Genomic DNA, 11,888 nt, shown 5'->3' with positions numbered 1-11,888 from the left:
AGCTTCCATTGGGGCAAGCAAGGGCGTGATTTGCTGCGTCACTCTCAGCTTCTTCACTGCATGAAGCTGAATCCCTCTTTATACTGAAGTCTCTAAGCTCAGCAGAAAGACAGCAGGGTTTCAAAGAAGACACTTGGTTTGTTTGTTTATCAAGAACTATGTCCTCTGGACATTCCAGTTCTACTGAGCACTTTGACTGCCTCAGGTTCCTTCCTGCCAAAGGTCACAGTTAAATGTGCAATGCAACATCTCATCAGCCCACCATCTATGTAGCAGGCATAGAGGCAGTTTGAACAACACACATCACCCCTTTAAAATCCCTCTTGCTTTTGCTGGACACGTAGCTGCCCAACAAACCACCGTGGTACTGCTCCTGCAAAAAGGCAATTGTACTCATGCGGCCTCGACACGAGGGCATTGCAGGTTACTGCTGTAAGCACCCTGGCCCTGTTCTGCAGAATAACCCAAGGGAAACAGCCAGGACAGGCTCAGGTGTCTTATTTGTGATTTGCTGCGTCACTCTCAGCTCCTTCACTGCATGAAGCTGAATCCCTCTTTATACTGAAGTCTCTAAGCTCAGCAGAAAGACAGCAGGGTTTCAAAGAAGACACTTGGTTTAAGAAGATACTTATCTCCAGTATCTGAAGGGGGCCTACAAGGGTACTGGGAGAGGACTTTTTACAAGAGCCTGTAGTGATAGGACAAGGGGTAATGGGTATAAATTGAAATCAGGGAGGTTTAGATTAGATGTCAGGAAGAAATTCTTCACAGAGAGGGTGGTGAGGCACTGGAACAGGTTGCCCAGAGATGTTGTGGATGCCCCATCCCTGGATGGCTTCAAGGCCAGGCTGGATGAGGCTTTGAGCAACCTGGCCTAGTGGAAGGTGTCCCTGCCCATGGCAGGATCCTTGGAAACAGACGATCTTTAAGGCCCCTTCAAACACTAAACTTTCTATGATTCTATGATTCTATGATTTAAAGACTGACATGGTCGTGTCAATCGTGATGGCAAGGTGGCTGCTGCTCCACCCAACATGCTCACCTTGCCTGGGCTTATGCTCTTCCCCATGCCAGCAGACACATAGAAGCCTTTTCCATTCACAGCAGGGACACTACTGCAAACTCCCAGGGCAGAGGAAGAATGCTTAATGCTGTTCCACATGTCAGGTACTGCAGCTCACTGGCTGACAACAGGCCAGGCTGCATCATTAGTTAGGAGAGAGGTTATGGTTGGTAAATACAGGGTAATAATTCATCCTGGGGACTCTTGTTATTCTAGATCACCACTGAACCCTGTTCACGGTCATATGTTAGAAAGGAAGCAGCAAGCACTTGGAACTGAGTAGGAGAAAAGGTAGGGGTCCTAGATGGGTATGACCAAAATCAGGAAAAAGAAAGAGTTGATGAAACCACTGCAGCATGTGAACACTGAGCAGTTTTGTAAAGTGGGGTATACTGGCTCAGCTGGAGAGTGACAAAGTTGGATAAGAGCTGCACAGAGTGCTGCAAGCCTGATGAGGCCAGGGACAGTCATCAAAAAAACCAACCAAACAAAAGAGAAAAAAAAAAAAAAAAAAGGAGCCACAGCATTGTCTCACCATTGCCAACATAGCCAGTTGCCTTTTTTTTAAAATAAAAGTTAATTAACAAATACATATATTTCCTTTTGAATCTTAGAAGTTTTTAAGATGAAGGAAATTAGTAAGACCAGCACCTCACGTCCTCTTATTCAAAGTGCAAGCATTCCACTCCAGTGGAAGAGTTATGCCAGGACCAGATTTGGCTACGTGTGTGGTTCTGCGACAGCTTATGAAACAGGCTTTGCGTCTCCGCCTCCCAGCTTTCGTGCTTAGCTATAAACTGCCTTATAAAGAGACTTACTGTTACGAGGCAGGCAAGTGACTGTTTTTTTCTGAACCTTTACTTTGTCTAATATGTTTCAGATTTCTGCTGTCTCTGCCAAGCTTTTCCATTCCCTTTTTTTTTTTTTTTTTTTTTTTTTTACTTAAAGACATAAACCAGTCTTATGACTGGAGTGGCATAGCCAAGGAAAACAATCTAGGGCTGATTTTTAGCATTACATAACAAGGGGTCAGTTTAAGAAATAAAACTGGGTCCAAAGCAGCAGGTTGAGTGCAGCAAAGAATTAAGAGCCCTGAAGAGAGGAAATAAAGAAACCAAGCAACTGGTGTAGATCTACCTGTTTTCACCTCAGACTCTATAGCTCTTCTGAGATGATGATATTTGAAAGCTATAGTGTTTGGTTTGGTTTTATATAAAGACGTTAGTATATGAGTTTCATTTGTTCTGTACATGGAAAAAATGTCATCATTCTAACAGGTGGTCACAAAGAATGTGAGGGAAGAAGAGATGAAAGACCCCTCTCCCAAGGCTGGCAGACCCCCTAACACCACCACATCTTGAATTTAATGATAGTGCTGCATGGAAAAGTTTGCATTTCCAGAGTCTAACACTGTGTATGTTGAACACAAGTAGGTCTCCAGTATCTAGAGGAGCCCATCTGGCATCTTTTAAAACCAGAAATTTCTAAAATAAAGGAGGAATTCACGTGTTCACCATCATATGTTAGGAATGACCTCTTCCTGCTCCTTTCGCCTCTCCAGGCAAATTGCTACCAATTGCTGGTTAACTTCCATTCTGGCTGACCAATCTGAAAAGCTGAGATGCTGTTATTTCAGGTGTGCAAACTTTGTTTGTTATTATATGTTAATTAGAATCATTGTCATATCTACAAACCTATGAGAAATGTCTGCAAACATACCTTCATCTGCTTGACTGTGTATCGCATCGTTCCAAACGGTCCATCTTTCATGAGCTTCTTCCCCACAACTTTAGCTCGGATCACTTTCATAAGAGAAGAAAAATACAACAAATTATAATCAGCTTTACACAACATTTACGTTAGGTTTAGGTTAGGTTAATTTATAACATTTATTTTATGTTAAAATAAAACAAAACTCCAGGCCAACCTTACTCTCATTTTATTCTGATCTCCCATACAACAAAGGCATGCCAAATGGGATGCCAAAGCAGTTATTTATTTCAAGGGAATCAAGTTCTGTGTGACAAATAAGAACAAGCATTATTTATTTTGAAATCTCACTCAAATCTGAAAGCAGGTGACGGCTGGGACCAAGACAGGTTGAAATCTTTGCATCAAGCCACTAGTATGAAGTTTGTATTTATTGTCTTAACTCTCAACATAGGGAATGACGTCCAACAAGATACCACGTTTAGATTTTTCTTTGGGTGCCCAATGCAGCTTCTGTTTCCCAAAAACCACAACAGTACCGTACAATGCACTGGAATATTCCGTATCTGGGGACTTCACTGCAGCTGCCACCTTTCAGATACCACAAAACCCCCAACAAATGGCTCGCTTGACCAAATGCCTACTGTACAAAACCAGATTGTTCAGTACCCATCAAGACCACAGTGAAAACTGCCACGCCAGCCAGAAGACAAACTAAAGCTGACCCATCAGTCCTCACGTACACTGCACTTGATTTCTTCATGGATACTAAGGAGCAGTGTGTGTGCACGCAGCAGCCAGCCTGACACAGGTACCTCCACTGTACCCCTGATGCGCCACAGCAATGCCAGATGAGCCCAAGCCACCACAGATAAGGTTTTTGAGGTCACTCAGATCTAGTGGGTAGTTTGCAGTCAGTGCGTAATGAAGAGTTCTCCTGCTTAGCTATTTTTGGGGCATTCCACACAAAAAAACTCTACTGTTCCATTGATCCTCTTTTTCAGAGAGTCCTGCAGTCACCTGCTCATCTCAGTATAGGAGGGCAAACATTATTCAGCTGAAGTCCACTCTCCTAGAACAATCATATCACATTACACAAGCACCAGAAGTGGCTTAATTTTCACAAGAGCTGCAGAAAATGAGACTGGAGAAGATCAATCCTGGGAAAACCATACCTCAAATGTCACTTATACAAACAACAGGACAAAAAAATTAAACAAGGAGCTCAAAATTCCATCAATCAAGAGAAGCGTAAAACTACAATATAACCGGGCAAATTTACCTCTAATCTTATTCATCAAGCTTCTGACTACAAAGTTCAGTGATCCATTTTGATAGGTATAAGGACATTAAACAAGCACCTTGGTGCTTCTTAGCTCATTTAGATTTCAAACAGCTGTAGAAGCCCACTGGAAGAAATGGGAAAAAGAGGAGGCTAGGTTTTTGTTAACCTACCTAGACCAGATTAATGAGGCAAAAAGCTTGTCCCTGCTTTCTGAATAATCTGAAGAACAGATTTAAAGGAAGAGATAGGTCTGGTTATACAAACCAGCTCCTGGAACTTGTTCCATGAGGATGGTGTGAAATGAAGACAAATTCACTCTGGTCTGATTTATATCCTGTGCTTCAGCCAGACTTGTCAAAGAGATTTTAAACAAGGTAAGACAGTCCTGCTGGCTTTGATTCAAAAGACCAACAAAACCTTCATACGTTTAGTATAAAACTTCATTCTTAGTTTTTTTTTCGAATTTCTTTTATCCAATGGCAGTAAAAGCCCATACAATTTCATTGATTATTCTATTTAACAGCTGTTCAGACTTCAATTTACTCTCCTCTTCAAAATTTAGTGGCTATATGGAAGCACGTCCTTGAGGACTGCAACTATCCTTAAAGAACTAAGTTCTTCCGTTTGTTGGCCCCAACCACCACAACCACCAGTGAAGCTACAAAAACCAGACTGCCCAAGGGTCAATGAGACACAAAGAACACAATTTCTTTAAGGCTTTGTGAACTCCAGGGCACTTCCCTAATGCTGAAGCCGATAGCAAAGGGTGTCAAAAGTCTTTATCTTCAGCTATTCCGTATCTGATAGAACACTGAAATTGAAAAACCTGGTGTCTGCCCAACACATCTGAAATCAACAATGAAATCTTGTATCTTATTAACAATTATAAGAAATATACTAATAGTCAATATTGCAAAACGCCAGGGTTTCCAAAACAGAACACAGCATAAAAGATGACAGGCACATTCCCAATTGCTGACAAAATATCTAAAACCCCATTTCTTTCACGTACTTCACTGCTAGCTTGGCAGCCCTTTAACTTCTAGTGAGAGTAGCACAATCACTTCAGAAAGAAACCAACTTTGATTTATGGACTAATCAACAGCTTCACCACAGGGCCAAAGATTCAAAAGGCACATCTACACTAGCACCTAACAGCAGCCCAGTTTCAACTAATGCTGCCCCTGCAGGCAGGTGGAAGGATCTGTATTTTCGTACTGTTGTTCCCCAGTGAAGTTAGAGAAGAACAACTGTCCTAGCAAATTCACCTAGTGAAAACCATGTGTGCTGGTTTCAGGCAGGAAAGAGTTAACTTTCTTCACAGTGGCTAGTACAAAGCTAGTTTTTTGGATCTGCCCTGATAATAGTACTGATAAGGTGTCTTTTTAATTGGTGCTGGGGAGTGCTTGCACCAAATTCAAGGTCTTTTCCAGCTTCTGGTACTCTCTGGGCTCTCAACTTTCTCACTACAAGCAGTGACGGGGGACGACACACAGTTCAGAGAGCCAACCCAAACTAACCGAAAGAGTATTTTGTTCCATAGCACGTCTTGCTCAGTACATCAGCCGGGAGTGGGCTGGGGGGCATAATTCTTTCACTCTTTTGCTAACTCCTTTGGTAGTTCCTCAGCTCCTTTGTTAGCTGCTTTGCTTAATCCTTTGCTTTCTCGCTCGTTCATGAGTTGGTGGGTTAGTTGGCTTTCCCTGTCATGCTGTCACTTGTGGGGCTTGCCTGGATTCTGTTGCAATCACTCTTGGATTCTGGCTCTTGGGCTCTCTGGCTCTGACTCTCACTCCTTGGGACCTGGCTGTGTATCAGTCAGCGGGTGGTGAGAAATTGTATAATTAGTTTTATTTCCTATTATTTTAATTACTTATTAGTAGTAGTATTGTTAATATTGTTAGTATCACTAAAATATTAATTCATATTCTATTATTAAATAGTTCTTATCTCAATTTTATGAGCTACCTTGTCTTTTCCTCCAATTCTCTTCCTCCACTGGAGGGGGGAGGGGAGAAGTGTGTAAGCCATTGCATGTACTTCACTGCTAGCTGAGATTAAACCGTGACACCATGAGAAACCTTAACCTTCTGTATTTCAGAAAAGTTGCCTTTATCATCCAAATGGTAACTTTTCTAGGTAAGTTCCTTTCTTTACCAAAAACCTAGGAATGAACAAAGAACCCACCCTGACTTATTTTTCCTATATTAAAGGAAAAATCAAACTGTTAGCCAAGGAGCAGAGGATACTTCAACTTAAGTCTACCACCTAGACTTTTGTGAGGCTAAATTCCCAAACCCTGAGGATTAGATACATCTGGGTAACTGGAGAAAAATGCTGCATGGACAAGACTTCTGAGAGGTTGCTCTTGCATGTCCAATTTCATCACCTTAAGCCTCCACGCATGACAGCCACTTACAAATCTGCCCAGAACGGAGCTCCATGCTGCATATCTGCAGCCACATGTTTCCCAGTCCCTATCTCTGTTCCTTCGAATTGCTGCTTACCAGTTATAGTGCTGAACACTCCTCACACCTGGTCAGAAAATGAAGAACATGGTTCCTAACTGAGTGGGGGCAGTCCATACTTGCCAGAGGAATTTTTCACCCTCTGCAAATTACAGAAATGTATTTCTGCTGCAAAATCAGTCCACGTTAATGAAGTTAACTGTTTACTACTGCGGACTCCTATTGCTTGAGCAGAATGAGGCAAAAGGTGCTGCGCCTGCTCCCCTGAACTCCTTCTTCTCCCTGAAGCTCTATTAGGGTCCTGCTATTACTGATGGGAAACTTTATCCCACACAAGTGGTCACCAAAATAGCTGCATATTTTTAAACCACAATTGCTTTGAAGTACTGCCTATGAAAATACTCCCAGATGAATGTTTCTCAGTACTTTGGGATTTCAGGTCGGGTCACTTTGTGGGACTGGATCAGTTGGCAAGGTCTCATGAGTGATTTGTAATTATTTATGAAAAGTTAAATTAGATGAGGATATAAATCGTGATAAGCATGGCAGCCATACCATGATTCAAAGAGAAGAAAACATACGTGCTGCTTCTCAACATTTGACATGATTTAAAATATTAGGGAGCGAACAGAGGGAAAGAAAAATGGATATTTAGTTGATATTTGGAAAGAAAATGTTAAGAAAATAACAACCTGCTATGTTTGAGGATTCAAGAAATACACCTAATAACGTATCACAAAAGGTTAATGTATTTATCTCTTTTCCCTTGCCATTTTTTTTTTATAATACAAACTAGCTTAGTGCTTATGAAAACGGAGATGGCTCAGATCTGCCACAGGCCTAGTACAGGTCAAGCAGCTAACGGTCTGTGTTCACTGGCATCTCTAGTGTGGTACAAAACATCTCCTTGTGCATGTATATGCACAAAATTGACATATCCTTTCCAAATGACACTGCATGAGGTCTTATAAAGGTAAACAAATCAGGATGGGCACAGGGCTGGACAAACAGGCAGTGACTGATGTGAGGGAAGTGGACACATGAGATTAGGACAAGCATTTGCCAAGCTGAGGAAACAACATGGTGAAAACACTTGTAATTACCAACTCATTTCACCCGGGCACACACTAGCTACTACATGTGTAATGGCTCTTTTCCCCAGCTGAAGAGTGGAGACATCAGCTGTCCCAGTTCTGTCCAGCCCATGGTCCAGCCACCAGACGGTGACACTGACACAACCCTCACCTGAATGAGAGGGCAGCAGTACCTACGCAAGCCAACACCACGGGTCCCAGCTGCATGCCCAACTGTGCCATGAGGACCAGATGCCTTCATGCAAGTGGGCTGGTTGTCATCCATAAACAGCATTTTAAGTAGAGGCACACACCCTTTAGAGACGAGGATTTGCTCCAAACCCATCTCCCTTGTGACCAATTACCATGAACGGTTTGGGGGAGCAACAAATGCTACACTCCTCATTATTGTTTCAAGGATTTATTTTATTGGTGTGCAATATGAGTATTTTTAAGTGAGAGGTTTGGCTGCGATGCATGCTCACTGCATTTAAGGGAGTGAAGGATGCAGAGGATTCATGTTGGTTACTAATGGAGACACAGGGGACAAGTTATTCTCCCAGTCCATTCTTTGGCATCCAAATAGTGGCAAAATAAATTATATGGGGACCAGCAACATGACCAGGAGGCTGAAGGCTCCTTCTACCCTGAGGCCACTGACTACACCAGGAACTGGACAGAATACCAACCCCCAACAGAGCAGCGCACTTGGAAATGCTGCCCTAACACTAGACATAAGACAGGCCAAGAAGGATGGTTGCCATTTTATTCACCCAAAGACTATACAAGGGCTCACTTCCAAGAGCAATATACTGGGAAATTTTTACCAACTTTACTAGCAGCTCTTTCATTCAGCCTGTCTCCCAGAAAACTCCTTACTGGGCTGGTACAAGCTGGAGGGCTCACATTACGCAGGGCTAAGGCAGCTGGTATGTTTAAGACTCCTGAGCATTCCTAGCACACTACTGAGGTATTAGTTTATTTTGGCATTTATGGGGGTGTCTCCTAACCTGGTCAAGGCAGGATGCTTTTACACACTGATTTTCAAGTATTCGTGCTGACGGTGCTGCTAAAAAGACAGAACTGCTGTGTCTGTCTTGTTCTCTCGCTCTCGTGAGCTGCATTCCTTTTCCCACCCCCCCGGCTGATCTGTTAGCAATTATTACCAATGCTCTTGGCGTCCCAAAAAAGAGCGGACCGGAACTATAAGTGGATTGTGTCCTTTGGACTCGGAGTCTGGCCCAGCTATAGGCAGCCTCTTGGGGAGCTCTATTAAATAGCCTGGTGGCTGTAGGCTTGTACGAGCAGCAAGCGAGTGGGGCTTGCTTTGGAATGGGGGCAAGAAAGCAGCCTCTCACCCATCCCTCCCCTTCCACAGCAAAGCAGAACAGCAAGGGAAATGCTGATGACAGCAGGGGGTTCGTGAAGAAGGAAAAAACCAGATGTAAGTCTCCAGTCTGTTTGATGATCTGTCTGTACTGAAAGTCACCTCTTCCTGCATAACCAAAATAGAATTATTCTACAGATTAGAGTACTGAATTTGAAGGCTTCTTGCAAAGTGCAAGAAGGCTGAAAAAAATACAGTAGAGGATCTTCCTCTTGCCTCGTTCCACCACAACCTCCAGTCAAAGCCACAAGAGTGAAGCAAAACTCTTCTGCTTTGTCTTGGAAGAAGCCGAATCCAGCTGTGCTGGTACACAGCATCACGAGAGAACCTCACCACGGAAGTAAAAAAGGTAGTGAAGTAAGAGGTTCACTGCTGGCTGTCTTCCTCTCATGCCCCGCACCAACAAACTAGCTCCCATTGCTGGCAGTCCAGATCTTAACCTGTTGCCTTTACGAAGCGCTCTGAGGAACACGGACCAAGAGCGAGCACCTTCTTGACACCAACCACCTCTACCAGACAGTTGCCACATAAATATCGGTTGGAAAGGACTTGTGCTTACTTCAGCAAGCATGCTGGAACATTCTGACTAGCAATAGGAGTCTAAATAAAAGTAGGAAGGCAAGACATTCACATATGTTTCCTTCCCATTTTCTAACCAGAACCATGACATTTACTTTTGGCCTTTGTTTTACAGATCCCAAAAATTTTCCATGTCTGTAGCAAAGCAAGTCTGTTTGAAGGCCACCCAAAAAAGTGGAAGGCAATTAAATGGCTTCACCCAGGCCCAAGTTCTGTGTAAAAAAACTGACCACAACTGCACTTGCTAAATATTAACCAGGTTTCCCATCCCTGCTGATCTCCTTGCCTGAGAGTCTGTTTGCACAACACGCTGTACTGCCTGATGTCCAACACTGCTAAACAAGGAGTGATACAACTCTCTCACACAAGACTATGATTGCATCAGATCTCCCACTTCAAAAAGTATGAACTGCTCTAGAAGGGCTTTAACTTGGGAGAATGTTAATCCTTCTAACAAGACCTCAAATTAAAGACACAAGGTTGCATAAAACAAGCAGAACTTCGTTTGCGCTTGGCATTTCACCTGTAGCTTATTAACTGGACACAATTTTTCTGATGGCAGCAGTAGCAAGCACTTTTTTCCTTCCCCATGTCATGCATCTCACCCTATGGAAGCCCAAGGTCCCTTTGAAATACATTGGAATTGGAGAGGAAGGAGAGGTTTCTGTTAAACAAGGAAGTGCAAAATCTCTTCTAAACATTTCATTCAGGTTCCTATATACTGGCTATATATATAGGACACTTCAACTGCCCAGCACTGCCCCTACATCTAACTCCTGATGAGTTAGCTCCCTTCCTTTCTCATCACCCATGGATAGTCTGTTGGGTGGATGGAGGAAAGATTGAAAGAAAGAGGAAGAAAGGAGAGATCTAAAATGCTTTTATAACCAGTTACAAGTAGAATCTTTTAGATCCATGCGTAGATAGTATGTTTCATGCCAAGGGAAACTAGCTTCAGGAAATACCTTGTGATAAACACAGAGAAGATAAAGGAAAAAAGGGGAAAAACCCAATGTCTGTTGTTACTAGCTATTACTAAACTCGGGGAAGCCAGGTAGGCCCTCGAGATTATCTAGAACAGGCAGAGAGTGAGCTGAGTCATGGGAGCTACATGCATGGCTAAGTTAGTCTCACAGCTTGCATCAACAAACTAGGTTTGCTATGGATGTAAGTAAACAGATACATTGCAGACTACGTAATGACAGTGCCGACAGTGTCTAGAGCTTTGAGAAACCTCTGATAAAGTAAAAAGAGAAACTGATATGGATGTGGCTTTGAGCAACCTGGTCTAGTGGAAGGTGTCCCTGCCCATGGCAGGGGAGTTGGAACTGGATGATCTTTAAGGTCCCTTCCAACCCAAACCATTCTATCATTCTATGATATAATTCCTGCCAACTAGCCAGTTCTGTCTCCTTTTTGGCGGCCTTTTTTTTTTTTTTTTTTAACCTTTCCACCTAAATATTTTTAAACTAGTTCCTGAAAGCTGAATTCAGGCTAGAGGCAAAAGGCAATAAGCAAGTATCAGAGTAAAGGAAGAAAAAGTGATGCAAGTGGAGGGAGGGGAAGGGAGTGCCTCACAAACTGAGAGCAGTGGGGAGGCACCTTGCACCTCTCTCCAAGGGCCGTTTTCAGCAGAGGGCATTTTGCCTCATTTTGTGCCACTGACAACTGCCAAAGGAAGAACTGCTTTCAGCCAAGGTTAGCAGTGTTGGAAAGACGGTTGTCAAAACCAACACACAAAAGCCCTTCCCAAGCCAGTGTACAACAGTGGAGAAAAATAACAAGCGTATGACTCAAAGCTGGTCAGGTAACGCTCAGCTCCAAACCTTTTCCATCTTCTTTTGGTCTACATAAGATTTGTGCAGTAAGGTTTGACTCAGTCCCCACTTCCAGATCAAGTACTTGTAGACACAGTACATACAGGACGAGGGGAAGCCAGCCTGAGACAGACAAGGCTCTGGTTTCTCATAGCTCTTTGGAACTGTTCGAAGGAGCCACAGGTCTAAGCGTTCCACTCCGAGAATATTGCCGAGCCGAAGTGAGACCAATTAGGGGAAAATGGAAACCATATGCGATTTTAATGAAATGAGGAGCTGGTGCACATGGCTTACGGCTGCAGGAGCATTTACTGCCTGAAAGGAATGTGCATCTGGCATTGATCGTTTCCCAACGCATCAACTGAGCAGTAACATGGGAAGCAAATTGGAGCATATGATGCGAGATGAATTGCCCAAAGAAGTACAGTTAGGGGAGCAGCCTCTGCAAGGAGAAAACATGTCCTCTGCCTGTGATTTAGTGATAGAGTTGCAAGTGAGGCTGGTCT

At 43.2% G+C, this 11,888-nt stretch overlaps 1 protein-coding gene across 1 annotated transcript in view; it reads right to left on the bottom strand.

Annotated features, from left to right (window-relative positions):
* Positions 1 to 2,872, bottom strand: part of TIMP3 (TIMP metallopeptidase inhibitor 3) — a 9,268-nt gene extending 6,396 nt beyond the window's left edge. Inside the window, exon 1 of the mRNA XM_010157027.1 lies at positions 2,783 to 2,872. Coding sequence (XP_010155329.1) covers positions 2,783 to 2,872 — 90 coding nt within the window. The remainder of the gene's footprint in view (positions 1 to 2,782) is intronic.
* Between the last annotated feature and the right edge of the window lie 9,016 nt (positions 2,873 to 11,888).

This window comes from Eurypyga helias, unplaced genomic scaffold, assembly GCF_000690775.1.
Source record: "Eurypyga helias isolate BGI_N326 unplaced genomic scaffold, ASM69077v1 scaffold11080, whole genome shotgun sequence".
NCBI lineage: Eukaryota > Metazoa > Chordata > Aves > Eurypygiformes > Eurypygidae > Eurypyga > Eurypyga helias.
The sequence above is the reverse complement of the archived record's forward strand: the minus strand, read 5'-3'. Positions and strand labels throughout refer to the sequence as shown.